This window comes from Mus caroli, unplaced genomic scaffold (genome assembly GCF_978045245.1).
Source record: "Mus caroli unplaced genomic scaffold, Mus_caroli_1 scaffold_16, whole genome shotgun sequence".
Taxonomy (NCBI): domain Eukaryota; kingdom Metazoa; phylum Chordata; class Mammalia; order Rodentia; family Muridae; genus Mus; species Mus caroli.
The window spans coordinates 65,277,906-65,294,361 of NW_028227271.1; the positions used below are offsets into that span (position 1 = coordinate 65,277,906).

Genomic DNA, 16,456 nt, shown 5'->3' on the forward strand with positions numbered 1-16,456 from the left:
TGAGAAAATCAACAAGATAGATAAACCCTTAGCCAGACTCACTAGAGGGCACAGGGAAAGCATCCTAATTAACAAAATCAGAAATGAAAAAGGAGACATAACAACAGATCCTGAAGACATCCAAAACACCATCAGATCCTTCTACCAAAGGCTATACTCAACAAAACTGGAGAACCTGGATGAAATGGAGAAGTTCCTAGACAGATACCAGGTACCAAAGTTGAATCAAGATCAGGTTAATGATCTAAACAGCCCTATATCCCCCAAAGAAATAGAAGCAGTCATTAATAGTCTCCCAACTAAAAAAAGCCCAGGACCAGATGGGTTTAGTGCAGAGTTCTATCAGACCTTCAAAGAAGATCTAATCCCAGTTCTTCACAAACTATTCCACAAAATAGAAACAGAAGGTACTCTACCCAACTCATTCTATGAAGCCACAATTACTCTGATACCTAAAACACAAAAAGACCCAACAAAGATAGAAAACTTCAGACCAATATCCCTTATGAATATTGATGCAAAAATCCTCAATAAAGTTCTTGCTAACCGAATCCAAGAACACATCAAAACAATCATCCATCCTGACCAAGTAGGTTTCATCCCAGGGATGCAGGGATGGTTCAATATACGGAAATCCATCAACGTAATCCAGTATATAAACAAACTCAAAGACAAAAACCACATGGTCATCTCGTTAGATGCGGAGAAAGCATTTGACAAGATCCAACACCCATTCATGATAAAAGTCTTGGAAAGATCAGGAATTCAAGGCCCATACCTAAACATGATAAAAGCAATCTACAGCAAACCAGTAGCCAACATCAAAGTAAATGGTGAGAAGCTTGAAGCAATCCCTCTAAAATCAGGGACTAGACAAGGCTGTCCACTTTCTCCATACCTATTCAACATTGTACTTGAAGTCCTAGCCAGAGCAATTCGACAACAAAAGGAGATCAAAGGGATACAAATTGGAAAAGATGAAGTCAAAATATCACTTTTTGCAGATGATATGATAGTATATATAAGTGACCCTAAAAATTCCACCAGAGAACTCCTAAGCCTGATAAACAGCTTCGGTGAAGTAGCTGGATATAAAATTAACTCAAACAAATCAATGGCCTTTCTCTACACAAAGAATAAACAGGCTGAGAAAGAAATTAGGGAAACAACACCCTTCTCAATAGTCGCAAATAATATAAAATATCTTGGCGTGACTCTAACTAAGGAAGTGAAAGATCTGTATAATAAAAACTTCAAGTCTCTGAAGAAAGAAATTATAGAAGATCTCAGAAGATGGAAAGATCTCCCATGCTCATGGATTGGCAGGATCAACATTGTAAAAATGGCTATCTTGCCAAAAGCAATCTACAGATTCAATGCAATCCCCATCAAAATTCCAAATCAATTCTTCAACAAATTAGAAAGTGCAATCTGCAAATTCATCTGGAATAACAAAAAACCTAGGATAGCAAAAACTCTTCTCAAGGATAAAAGAACCTCTGGTGGAATCACCATGCCGGACCTAAAGCTCTACTACAGAGCAATTGTGATAAAAACTGCATGGTACTGGTATAGTGACAGACAAATAGACCAATGGAATAGAATTGAAGACCCAGAAATGAACCCACACACCTACGGTCACTTGATCTTCGACAAGGGAGCTAAAAACATCCAGTGGAAGAAAGACAGCATTTTCAACAAATGGTGCTGGCACAACTGGTTGTTAACATGTAGAAGAATGCGAATCGATCCATTCCTATCTCCTTGTACTAAGGTCAAGTCTAAGTGGATCAAGGAACTTCACATAAAACCAGAGACACTGAAACTTATAGAGGAGAAAGTGGGGAAAAGCCTGGAAGATATGGGCACAGGGGAAAAATTCCTGAATAGAACAGTAATGGCTTGTGCTGTAAGATCGAGAATTGACAAGTGGGACCTCATGAAACTACAAAGCTTCTGCAAGGCTAAAGACACCATCAATAAGACAAAAAAACCACCAACAGATTGGGAAAGGATCTTCACCTATCCTAAATCAGATAAGGGACTAATATCCAATATATATAAAGAACTCAAGAAGGTGGACTCCAGAAAGTCAAATAACCCCATTAAAAAATGGGGCTCAGAACTGAACAAAGAATTCTCACCTGAGGAATACCGAATGGCAGAGAAACACCTGAAAAAATGTTCAACATCCTTAATCATCAGGGAAATGCAAATCAAAACAACCCTGAGATTCCACCTCACACCAGTCAGAATGGCTAAGATCAAAAATTCAGGTGACAGCAGATGCTGGCGAGGATGTGGAGGATGTGGAGAACACTCCTCCATTGTTGGTGGGATTGCAAGCTTGTACAACCACTCTGGAAATCAGTCTGGCGGTTCCTCAGAAAATTGGACATGGTACTACCGGAGGATCCAGCAATACCTCTCCTGGGCATATATTCAGAAGATGTCCCAACCGGTAAAAAGGACACATGCTCCACTATGTTCATAGCAGCCCTATTTATAATAGCCAGAAGCTGGAAAGAACCCAGATGTCCCTCAACAGAGGAATGGATACAGAAATTATGGTACATTTACACAATGGAGTACTACTCAGCTATTAAAAAGAATGAATTTATGAAATTCCTAGCCAAATGGATGGACCTGGAGGGCATCATCTTGAGTGAAGTAACACAATCACAAAAGAACTCACACAATATGTATTCACTGATAAGTGGATATTAGCCCAAAACTTAGGATACCCAAGATATAAGATACAATTTGCTAAACGCATGAAACTCAAGAAGAATGAAGACCAAAGTGTGGACACTGTGCACCTTCTTAGAATTGGGAACAAAACACCCAGGGAAGGAGTTACAGAGACAAAGTTCGTAGCTGTGATGAAAGGATGGACCATTTAGAGACTGCTGTATCCAGGGATCCATCCCATAATCAGCTTCTAAACGCTGACACCATTGCATACACTAGCAATATTTTGCTGAAAGGACCCAAATATAGCTGTCTCTTGTGAGATGATGCCGGGGCCTAGCAAACACAGGAGTGGATGTTCACAGTCAGCTATTGGATGTATCACAGGGCTCCCAATGGAGAAGCTAGAGAAAGTAACCAAGGAGCTAAAGGGATCTGCAACCCTATGTTGGAACAACATGATGTACTAACCAGAACCCCGGAGCTCTTGTCTCTAGCGGCATATGTATGGAAAGATGGCCTAGTCGGCCATCAATGGAAAGAGAGGCCCATTGGACTTGCAAACTTTATATGCCCCAATATAGGGGAATGCCAGGGCCAAAAGAATGGGAATGGGTGGGTAGGGAAGTGGGGGGTGCTATGGGGGACTTTTGGGATAGCATTGGAAATGTAATTGAGGAAAATATGTAATAAAAATATTAAAAATTAAAAAAAAAACCCCCAAAAAAAAAGAAACAATAGATGCAACAGTTGTCTTCAAGAAGTATATTGCAGTTCAAAAACAAACAAACAAACAAGAAACAGAGAGCACTTTGCTAGGTCAATTTTTAAAAACTCAAATTAGAACACCTACTCTGTATTATAGAGATGACTTGAAGAGATGGAAAAGAAATCTACATATGCCAAATACACATTATATTGGTGTTGTTTCTCCCACAGGCTCATATGGGTGAATACTTGTTCCCCAGTTGATGAAACTGTTTAGGAAGAATTAGATGTAACCTTGTTGGAGGAGCTGTATCACAGGGTGTGATTTGAGGCTTCAAACGTCTCCTGCTCTCTTCACTGCACTCTCTACCTCTTGCTCGTAGATCAAGGAGTGAACTCTCCACTATCACCATGGCTCTGTTTGGCCATCATGGGCTCTAACCCTCTGAAACTGCAAGCCCCAGTAAACACTTTTTATGAGTTGCCTTAGTCACAGTGTTTTGTCACAGCACTAGAAAAGTAACTAAGACATCTAGTTTGAAAGTTTTTGGGGTTTTTTTGGTTTTTTGTTTGTTTGTTTGTTTGTTTGTTTGGTTGGTTGGTTGGTTGGTTGGTTGGTTGGTTGGTTGGTTTGGTTTTTCGAGACAGGGTTTCTCTGTGTAGCCCTGGCTGTCCTGGAACTCACTTTGTAGACCAGGCTGGCCTCGAACTCAGAAATCCGCCTGCCTCTGCCTCCCGAGTGCTGGGATTAAAGGCGTGCGCCACCACGCCCGGCTGTAAGTTTTTTTGAAATGTGGTAAAAATCAGTTGGCCTCTTTGTTGAGACAGTTTGACTGTTGGAAAAACATCTTACCTCCATAAAATACTGGGATACTTTTCACCACTTCCCTTAAAACCACAGTGGGCTTGTTAGTGCCACAGCATATTTACAGTAGTTTCAGGGCAATGGACATCTTTAGAATATTAAATCTTCCTACTCACATAGTAGTCCCACTTATTGCTGATTCTCAAAAATAACAATGGTTTTATCACTGATATTTTAGCTCAAATTTTTCTGCTTTAATTTATAATCAACTAAGTCCAAGGACAAACCTGTATTTCAGTTTAAAAATGTCCTTCCTAATTTATTATATTTATTTTAACATGGCATCTATAGACTTGAATTGTCCAGGGAACTATGTAACAACCAAATTATTTTCAGATTCTGTTATGTAGTTGCTGAAAAAACAGTAAAAGAATGTTCCCCAACACTTCTGTAAAGATAACAAAAATCATGATATTTTCTATCTCACTTTCAGTGTTCTTATAGCACTTCAACGTTAATTCCTTAGGGATATATGACTTAGCTTCAAAACTTAGGTCAACTCTCTCCATTAGATAGTTTCACAGCACTATAACATATTGCACTTATCACAACTGCACATTTGCTCATTACATGACCCCTACTTGTGTCATTTTAAAAAAGGAATCTATTAGGATTTTGGTTTTGCTTTCGATTTTGTTTCAGTGACTAGCTTAATATATGTCACATAGCAAATTCCTCAATAGACACTTACTAAATGCTCGAATTAATGATATGTAGCATTGTATGTAACCTATTTGGTATATGAAGCAAAACAAACAAACTTGAACATAACTTAGTATTATCATAAGTAAAAAGAAAAAAAGACAGAAGTATAGATACTGGGCATATCATGTAAACAAACTATGAGTCAATTAAACACCTGCAAAAGAAAGTGTAAAAAAAAAAAAACCTGGTTCTAGAAGACAGGCATTAATTGTAGATAGTACTAGCACGACTTCACAGAAAAGGAACATTTTTTTAGGTTTTAAACATCTTGTTCTTAGTAGGTATGGTAAGCATCAACTAAGGAATAAATCTCAACATGGACTTTTTCATATGCAAAGCATAAAAGCAGATGAAAATTCAGGAGGTGGAAAGAATTTACATTTGAAAGAACATATACATCTGGAAACAAACAAATGAAAAAATAACAGAAAAGCAGAAGCTAGAAAGGCAATTCAGAAGAAATTGTCTCTAATTCCATGCTAAGAATTATTATTAACATTATTATTATTATTATTATTATTATTATAACCAATAGCTAACTCATTTTTTGACATGTTAGAGAAATCAGTAAGTCACTGTGAAAATATTTAACAAAATGATCTCCAACGAATCAGGTATTTCATTGATTTTAGGCTAACAATATAGCCAAATATATATATTTTCTGAATGTTTGGATTTTTTTTTAATAACCAGACTGGGCCCAAGAGAGCAACTACATGAAGCCCAACTCTAACCTCTATTTAAGTAAGAGATTCCCCAGAGTAATTCCCCTTCCCCAGCTTGCTCACCTACCAAGCACACAGTTCACTGCATCAAGCTGGGACTGTTTGGAGTCTAAGCCCAGAGTTACACTGAGAACTTCTGGCAGGAATTCCCAAAGCTAGTTTCCCCATGCTACCTCTTCAATGCCATCAGCAGACACCAACCACTGAGTCCCAAGACCTGGGACATATGGAGCAAAACAAAATCCTACTTAAAGATTTCTGGGGTCAGTCCACTTATGCTGTCTGCTGGCCTACCACCCAGCCCTCCCACTGCACCTATATGGGACTAATTCAAGTCTGAACCCAGAGTCCCAACTACAAGGTCAGTCACCTTATCTACTATACCAATTAGGGTACAAAGTCCCTGAAACCCAAAGGGGCACCAAGACTAAAAACCAAGTATCATTCAGGTGGTCCACACAAACTGATAGGTTGGGGTAGAGAAGAAACAAATGTCCAACACCCAGGAAGCTAAGGAAAGACCAGATATCTAGACCAAGAAACACCAAAAACATTGTAACTCCAGATGTCTAGATCCCATCCCAAAAACACCAATATAAACAACCAAGACAATATGCCTTCTCCAAAAGCCACTATTTCTATTGTAAAATTTGCTGAGAAAAGCAATTTAGCTGAAGCACAAGACGAAGCCTTCAAAATACCAATTATGAGTATGTTCAAGGAACTTAAAGATAAAAATAAACAACTGAATGAAGATCTTGAAAGCACACAGTTGAATGACAATGAAAATAATTCATGATATGAAAATAGAATTTAACAAAGAAATAGGATTACCACAAAAAAAAATTAAAAAGCCAAAATGAAATAAAACTAAAACTGAAAAACTTAGGAAAACACCAAAAAAGCTCATCGAAAAGTCTTGCCAACAAATTAAATTAATTAGAAGAGAGAATGCCAGGTCTTAAAGACAAGGTAGACAAGATTGAATAATCACTCAAATGTTAAAAATCTAAAAAACTCCAGACATAAAACATCCAAGAAATCTAGGACACTATGAAAAAAGCAAGCAAACAAATAAACCTATAAATCATAGGTATGCAGAATAAAAAAGAAACACAAGCCAAAGACACAGAAAATATTTTAAACAAACTAATAAAAGAAAATTTCCTAAATCTAAATAAGAATATGCCTATTAGGATTCAACCAGTATATAAAATATCAAATAGACAGGACCAGAAATGAAACTCCTACCGCCACATAGTAATCAAAAACATTACATGTACAGAACAAAAAGCATATTAAAAACTACAAAAAAAGTCAAGTCACATATAAAAGCAGGCCTATAATAATAACACCTGACTTTTCAATGTTAACTCTGAAAGCCAGATGTGCCTAGACTGATGTTCTACAATCTCTGAGAAACAACAGATACCAACCCAGACTACTATACACAGTTGACTTAATTAAGAGTATTCCCCATTGGCTCAAATATTTGAATAGTTAGTTGCCAGGGAAAGGCACTATTTGAAAGCATTAGTAAGTTTGAGGAACTTGTTGGAGGAAGTGTGTCACTGGGGGTGGGTGTTAAGATTTCAAAAATCCATGCCAAGCCCAGCAGGATCGAGCACGCACTCACACAGACACACAGACACACAGACACACAGACACACACACCCACACCCACCCCTGCAATCCAGGATATAGCTGCCAACTACTTTTCCAGCACTATGCCTGCCATGCCTGCTGTCATGCTTCCCACCATGATGATAATGGACTAAATCTCTGAAACTGTAAGCACTCCCCTAATTAAATGCTTTCTTTTATAAAAGAGTTGCTTTGGTCATGGTGTCGCTTCACAACAATAGAATAGTAACTAAGATACCAACAAAGCTATCAATCATGTCAAGTGGGCATGCTGGTACATACTTCTAATCCTAGTACTAGGGAGGCAGAGGTAGGTAGATGAGTTCAAGGCCAGCCTGGTTCCAGAACAGCCAGGGCTGTTACAGAGAAAAACCCTATTTTGAAAAAAAAAAGTTATCAATTATAATAGGAGAAAACATATTTCATCATAAGATCAAATTTAAACAATTCATGTCCACAGATCCAGATTTAAAAATAACACTAGATGGAATATTTCAGCCTATAGAAAAGGTTTACTACACCCTAGATGATAGGACACAAGAAATAGTCCCAGAATAGTTCAACAAAAAAGTTCTCAAAAGCACAAGATAACAGAAATGAATGAATACTGTTCAATAATATCTCTCAATATTAACAATGTCAATTCCCCTGGATTTGAAGACAGTTACTAGAGAATAACCAACTTTACACCAGATACTACCAATTTATCAGAAATGGGTTAAATCTTTTGAGTTGTTGGTCAAAGAGGCCCTACAGACTCTCCTCTGAAACAAAATAGGTTATTGCCAATGATATTGGTTACCCTCCATGACCTAATGCTAAGACCCTACTGGTAAAGATGCCACACACTTATGTCATTGAACATGGAAGAATTGAGCTGGTGATCAAGTGGAAGCTTCACTCCCACTGAAGTTCACAGTGCCAGAAGGCACTCACACTCTGAGAGGAGAAAGGGAAGCATCAGTCTTGCCCAGCTATGAACCCTGTGAGCCACACAAACCCGTAAGAGATGGCCACCAGTGCAATAGCGACACAATGCTCTGGGGGTATCCCTCTCCCATTTTTATTGACTTCAGGCCTACACCATGGCACAGAACCCACACCTCAAACTGCTAAAGTGGACAACAACCTGATACCAGATAGGTCAAGGGCCCCAGGGCAAAAAGTACAGTTATTCTCATCAATAAACATGACAATAAAACAACCCCTAATGACATGTTGCTTACCCATTGATCAGTACATCACTTGACTCTCATCAGAGGAGCTCTTGCTAAAACAGTAATTAATATAGAAACCCACAGCTAGGCAATATGCAGAGAATGAAAAACTATGGAATAATTAGCCCTAACTGGGGTGTCTTTATCACATCTCTCCCCTCAAGGCTCAAAGATCTATGCAGAATAGGGGACCCAAAGACTGCAAAAAACAGGGGTAATTGACAACAACAACAACAACAAAGCAATGTCTTCAGACACAACTGGGCTGGTGCATATATGAATCCAGAGACTGTAAAAGCATGCATAAGAATTGTGTAAGTTTGTTGTGAAAAAAAAATGCCAGCACAGAGAAAGGAAGTGGGCATAAAGTCCCATTGCTAGCCGAGAAACTATTTGCAGTTAATAGCTACTGGGAGAGGGAAAAGAGGGGGTTCTCCCCCACCCCCCAGTGAAATGACACTGAGTAAATCAACCAAACTTCAGTGCTAGTCTCATGTTAAGAAGCCACTGATAAACAACAAATGCACTAAATAAAGAGAGAATATTAAAAGCAGTAAGGGAAAAAGATCAAGTAACATATAAAGACAGACCTATCAGTATTACACCAGACTTCTCACCAGAGACTATGAAAGCCAGAAGATCCTGGGCAGATGTCATACAGACCCGAAGAGAACACAAATGCCAGCCCAGGCTACTATACCCAGCAAAACTCTCAATTACCATAGATGGAGAAACCAAAGTATTCCATGACAAAACCAAATTCACACAATATCTTTCCACGAATCCAGCCCTTCAAAGGATATTAAAGGGAAAACTCCAACACAAGGAGGGAAATGACACCCTAGAAAAAGCAAGAAAGTAATCCTTCATCAAACCTAAAAGAAGATAGCCACAAGAACAGAACCTCAACTCTTAACAACAAAAATAACAGGAAGCAACAATTACTTTTCCTTAATACAAAGAACTCAAGAACAAACAACCCTATTTAAAAAATGATGTACAGAGCTAAACAAAGAATTCTCAACTGAGGAATACCAAATGATTGAGAAGCACCTGAAAAAATGTTCAACACCCTTAATTATCAGGGAAATGCAAATCAAAACAACCCTGAGACTCCACCTCATACCAGTCAGAATGGCTAAGATCAAAAATTCAGGTGACAGCAGATGCTGGCGAGGATGTGGAGAAAGAGGAACACTCCTCCATTGTTGGTGGGATTGCAAGTTGGTAAAACCACTCTGGAAATCAGTCTGGCGGTTCCTCAGAAAAATGGACATAGTACTACCAGAGGATCCCCCAATACCTCTCCTGGGCATATACCCACCAAAAGATGTTCCAACTTGTAATAAGGACACATGCTCCACTATGTCCATTGCAGCCTTATTTATAATAGCCAGAAGCTGGAAAGAACCCAGATGTCCATCAACAGAGGAATGGGTACAGTAAATGTGGTACATTTACACCATGTAGTACTACTCAGCTTTTAAAAATGAATTTATGAAATTCTTAGGCAAATGGATGAATCTGGAGGATATCATCCTGAGTGAGGTAACCCAATCACAAAAGAACACACATGATATGCACTCACTGATAAGTGGATATTAGCCCAGGAACTTAGAATACCCAAGATACAATTTGCAAAACACACAAAATTCAAGAAGAAGGAAGACCTGTGTGGACACTTCGTTCCTCCTTAGAATGGGGAACAAAATACCCATGGAAGGAGTTACAGAGACAAAGTTCAGAGCTGAGACGGAAAGGACTATCCAGAGACTGCCCCACCCGATTTTGCTGACAGGAGCGTGATATAGCTATCTCTTGTGAGGCTATGCCAGTGCCTGGCAAATACAGAAGTGGATGCTCACTGTCATCTATTAGATGGAACACAGGGCCACCAATGAAGAAGCTAGAGAAAGTACCCAAGGAGCTGAAGGGGTCTACAACCCTGTAGGAGGAACAACAATATGAACTAACCAGTACCTCCAAAGATTGTGTCTCTAGTTGCATATGTAGCAGAGGATGACCTAGTTGGCCATCAATGGGATGAGAGGTCCTTGGTCTTGCAAAGATTATATGCCCCACTATAGGGGAATACCAGGGCCAGGAAGTGGGAGTGGGTGGGTTGGGGAGCAGGGTGTGGGAAGGGTATAGGGGACTTTTGGGATAGCATTTGAAATGTAAATGAAGAAAATATCTAATAAAAAATACAAACTAAAAAAAAAAGTAGCTGATAATCACAAAATGAATTCTATGAGTTTTTTTGTTTTTTATTTTCTGTGTGTGTGTGTGTGTGTGTGTGTGTGTGTGTGATTGCATGTGCATGTGTGTGCACACCCATACATGTGCATGTGCTTTGTTTTGTTTTTTGTTATTTTGTTTTATTTTTTTAATTAATATAAGTACATTCCTCCCTTCCTTTCCCCCCAACCTCCAAATCCTCCCATTTATTGTTTCCTGCCTTCAAATTCATGGCCTTTTTTTCACCAATTGTTATTGCACACATACATACTTATGCATAAACATATTTAGTCCTAAATGTAATGTCTTTAGCCCATACATTACTTGTTTGCATGTTTTCAGGGCTGACCATTTGTCGTTGGACAGCCAATTGGTGTGCTCTTCCACTACCTCTCCCACTCCCAGCTCTCCCCAGTTGCCTAGAATTCTTTGTGTAGGGTTGAGGCTTTATGGTCATTTTCCCATCCACTATGGGATGTCCACTAGCATCCTTGTTCAGCTGACATTTGGGGGATAAAATGTCCTTATGCCCAGTCACCTAGATAAAACGCCGTGTGTTTAAAAAAGAAATAAAGCTCTGATGATACTGTTTACATTTCTAGAGAATTCTATGACTTAATTACACTTAATTACGGTTGACATAATTAACTATTGTCAAAACACGGTCCAAGAATGGAGTCGTTTAAGGAGAACTCAGTGCTTGTGAGAAAACAAGAAAGCTAAGAGTCTTATGACCTCATTTTCTTCAAAACACAGAACTGCTCTTGGGATGTGCTCTCACGCTCCTCCCAGGGGTAACAGATAGGAGTGAACTTTACTTTCACAAGTAACTATAAAATGATCCTCCAGAGTAACTGGAAAAATAATAATTTCTTCAGAATGTATAAAACAGCACTATTAATAGTAGCCAAAAGACTGGAAATAAGATAAAATATGTCAGACTAAAATAGGCAAATAAAATGAAACCTACTAGGATCCAAAGTATTATACAGTAAGAGGAATAAATGAGATACAGCTACTTGAAATCATAGTGATGTATCTCATAAATATATTATGGAAATGAGATAAACACAATAGACTCTTTATCATATGGTAGATTTCTGTAGCCTAAATAAAAATAGACAAAACTAATGATTCTATGTAGAAAACAGTGGAAATATAGAGGTCAGGATACAAGTTAGTCCCACCTCAAGGATGGGAGGCAGTGTTCCTGAAGAAGAAGCACGAGGTAGGAGATGGCTGGTAGTAGTCAGCTTCTTGACCATGATGCTCATTTCCAGACACATTCCCTACATATAGCAGGTCAATGAATCAATGCATCACTTCCAGTTGATGCATCTCTCGCTGAATGTATTATTGGCATAAAACCAGCAATTAACACTTTCATACCTTTATTTTTATTGAGAGAGGATCTTGCTATGATCTATGCTACGACATCCTACTGCAATCTCCTGAATGCTGGGATTATAGGCATGTACCATGAGAGAAATAGCATTTTCAAATAAACAACATAATTGTTGTGGTTCTTATTTATTTATTCCTATATTGAGCCCAAGGAATTTCAGATGGCTCTAAAGTACACAGTAGATGCAGTCAATTTTAGATTATTCAAAATGAAAACTATGTTGGACCTGTAAATATGTGCAATAACTGCTTGCCCCATTTCACAACTATATCAACTGTTTCACCATGACCAGTCAAGTATCAATAAGTTCACAGTCTAAAATAAAAGATCTTTTCTCAATACTGCCATCAGTCTTCCGAAAAAAAACAGAAATAACAAAGGAAATATGAAATTAACAATTTGTTTTTAGAGAAAGGATGTCTGTGTTAAGTAGCTCTGGCTTCCTGGAACTTGCTCTGTAGACCAGGCTGGCCTCAAACTCACAGACACCCACCTGCATATGTCTCCTCACTGCTGGGATTGAAGATGTGCACCACCACACCCAGCCAAAATTAATGCTATTTTCTAAGCCTTCAATTTCCACTGGCATTAGCCTTCAGAATATATGATCAAGACTCTGAAGGTCCATATCTCCTTGTCTGAATTAATAAGAGACTGCTCTTATTAACTTTCATGTCTAATCCTAGATCCTGTTCTATTACACAATGAGGACCCAAGCAGAAGAGTCCGGCACTGTGGCACTCTGTCTAATCTTCAGCAGAGACAAGCAGTGAGGGACTGATTCTCTGTGACCTGAAATCAAAACATTCAGTCTTCTGGAAATAAAGAAAAATGGGGTGGGGGCAGTAAAGGAAAGAAAGGGGGAGAAGAAGGAGGGAGGGAGAGGAAGGGGGAGAGAAAAGGGAAAGAGAAAAAAGGGAGTGAGGAAGAGAGGGAGGAGAGGAAGGAGAGGCAGAAGAGGGATGGTTGATTAACAATTAGCCCTTGGTTAAAAGTTCCCAAATACTGTTCCTTAGATTCATATTTGATAGTCCCTTTTTTCTGGGCTATTGAAAATCACTTCAGAAGAATCTTTAAAATCCTCCTAAAGTATGTAATCTTTAGGGGGGGAAAAGTCAATGACTCTTGACTAAAACAAATGAAAAAATAAGGTAAACAGTTTCTATCCAACACAAAAGAGGACTGGTTTCCTAAAATCACTGTAGACAGCAAACGTCCTTTCTGAATATACTTCTTGGTGTGAATTTCCATTATAATACTATCCTTAACTTTTGGCCTTAAACAAATCTTAATCCAAGCCATTATAGCATTTTTGTAGAAAAGTACTGAAATAGACATTGATATTAGAATTATTTTTATTGCAATTGCTATTCAGTGGGCAAATTTCCATCCGAAACAAATGAAAATCAAATGTGAACTAATTATACTAGATGTTACTGCCATTGTTCATTGTGTACATGTTTCCCCTCTTCCCATGGCATGATAAGACATTTTAGACTCCCCTGCATCTAGCTAAGATCTTGTAATAAGTTTAGGTCAATAGGTTGTAAGCTCAAATGACTTATTTCACTTTTATTTATACAATTAAGAATAAATATAATCTGTGAAGAACTTCTTTCAAATCTCTTAACTAAAAGGAATGGAATCTAAAGTTTTTAGTGTTTCAAATCATTGTTAGAATACATTACTATGTTCCCCAGTCATGTTTTATAATCTAAAAATATGTTCTGTGGATCATGATGTGATAGCCAAATAAGTTTAGTAAAGTGTTACGACCTAATCATAGGTTCTCAGAATCTGCTTACTCTTTCCTAAAACAACTTATCCAAACTATTTGACTACACAACAAAGTTAGGGGTTACTAGCTCTTACTATCCTCTAGCACTTTTGTTTGGAGATACTCTAGAATATACTACATTATTGGGGAAATATATTTCTGGGCAAATATGGCTTACATATTCATGTTCTTTTCCATGACCTCTAAGTTATCCTTGTTTTCTGTTTAGATTTCCATGGAATAACTAGTGGCAGAACTAGTGAACTTTCACCTCACAGTTTCCCTCTCTGAGGCACAGAATTTCAGGGCAGAATTTTAATTCACACTCTTCAGTGTTCTATGTACCATAGATACTGTTAGTCTATGCAGACCGCTTACTTACGTCTGGGGCTCCTTCTCATTGGGTTGTTTTTGCTGGGGCTGAAGAACGTTATTTACCAGTTCAGTGATCCCGCTAAAGGGAAACCACCTGTTTAAATAAGCAAATAATGTGACTGAAAAAACAAAAGAAGAACAGTGTAGATTCAATCTTTTTTATGAAAAATAATAATTTTTTTTAAAACACAGGCACAAAAGCTACAGCCAATGGAAATGTGAGCTCCAATTATCACCAGGCAATCAGAAAGTAGGAAAATTAATTGAACACTCAACTAGTCCACAAGCAGGCAGCAAAAAACTGCATCCAGTCACTATGTGGATGAAGTAAGAAGCTGCAGGCAGCTCTCTTACAAGCCAGAGAGTCAGAAAGCAGAAGACACACTAGCTGCAGCCTATCCAGTATTAGTATACGCTAATACCATCAAAGGTGCAGAGAGCAGAAGACGGCAGGAGAACAGGAGTCAAGTGTACTGCACTCAGAAGATGGTTACTTACTGTGTCGGCTGTGCTTTGTGTTCTTCTTTGAGCCTAAAAAAATAAGTTTGCACAACTGAGTGCACTGTACTAAAGCAGCAATTTCTACCTATACATTTGTAGTTATATATAAAGGACATAAAATTTAGGGTTACTACACAGGAAAATTAAGTGCTACACCATAAAGAATTGAGCATTTCAGTCGATTTTATACAAAGGGGGAAGGAAAGAGGTAAGTTGGCTTGTTTGGGTTTTTCTGGTTTGTTTTGCTGTAGTGCTAGGGATTTAGCACAGGGCCATATATATGGTAGGCAATCACAGTGCGCGTGAGTTACACCCTCAGTCCATGATAAACTGTCCTTCCACTAAAACTCTAGAGATTTACAGCAATGTTTTAGTCACAAATTTTACAACATATTTTTACTTTAAAGTACCATAGTAAATATGGTAAAATTAACTAAAAATACTTTCTATTTACTTGTTTTAGTTTATTTTTAAAAATAAGTTCAAGGAATGTTTTTAAATAAAACATGGGATTTTTATAAATGAATTTTTAAGGGCTTATAAATTACTTTATGCCTAAAGGATTAGATAAAAGGAAGTAGAGGGGGTAATATAGTCAATGTCTCATAAACTAATATTACTAATACTGTATATTTTTAACTAGTCATGCTAACATAAATTCTTCATGTAAGTACAGTATAATTAAAGTAAATTTAAATAAATACTGTGTAAGTAACTATAATAAAATCAAGTGCTTCACTTTCAATTTTAAGAGCTCTTCAGTCATCTAAAACTAAAGGTCGGCTCTCTTACTTTCTTAGGTAGGGTTTTATATTATCAAAACACTGGTCAGGACCTGACTCAGAAGCAGATGGCTCTTAGTGGATGTGATGTGAGTAACTGCACAGTTTTTAACAACAAACTCCCCCACTTCATGTGACACCCATGTAAATCACCCTTGGAGTTAGTATTATTCACTATACCTTATTAAAGTCAAACTATTCGCTCCATAGAGTGTATGCTCTGTAAGCTCTTTCCACAGTTTTCAGGAAATGAGGAGGAAACTGGATCAATATACAGCAGTCGGTATGAAATCTAACAGCATCGAATATTTAAAACACTAAGAAGGATCTCACACAGGGCAGTGATGATTGGTAAAACTGGACTTTCTACAAATAGCTAAGAGCTGCCTTGAGAAATACATTTACTTGCTCAAAAGACTAACACTTGGTAAATAAAATTTACACAACAACCTAGGATTTTTCATTACAAAATTACATCAATAATGCAAGCTGAATCTTCTCTTTAAGTGGGATTTTATGTTAGTTTTATGGTATGGAATGGTTCATCAGGTCGACTCAGCTGAGTTAGACAACGTTGTGAGACTGGTGAAAGAGCTCTCAGGAGGCGTCTGTGCAAACATTCCAGAGACCCTTCACTAAGAGTAAAAGACTGCCCTGAGTGAGGACAGTACCAAGCAGCAGACAGAGGCCCAGATGACAAAAGGAAGAGAAAGCCCGTGGCACAGGCGTGCTCTCTTCCTCACTCTGCGCTTCCCACCCACCCACCCACCATATGGTGAGCAGCCTTTCCCATATGCTCCTGATACCATGCAGTGTCAGGAGC

The 16,456-nt window shown here is 38.2% G+C and overlaps 1 protein-coding gene across 44 annotated transcripts in view; it reads right to left on the reverse strand.

Moving 5' to 3' along the window:
* The window catches only part of Rims2 (regulating synaptic membrane exocytosis 2), a 522,550-nt gene that overhangs the window by 435,937 nt on the left and 70,157 nt on the right, over window positions 1-16,456 (reverse strand). For 31 of the 44 annotated variants that reach the window (XM_085831888.1, XM_085831887.1, XM_085831891.1 and 28 more), the window contains exons 2-3: window positions 14,849-14,881; window positions 14,358-14,444 (exon numbers count right to left, since the gene is read on the reverse strand). The exons of the other annotated variants lie outside the window; for them this stretch is intronic. In XM_085831888.1, the coding sequence (XP_085688014.1) occupies window positions 14,358-14,444; window positions 14,849-14,881 (120 nt within the window). The remainder of the gene's footprint in view (window positions 1-14,357; window positions 14,445-14,848; window positions 14,882-16,456) is intronic. 44 annotated transcript variants of the gene reach the window in all.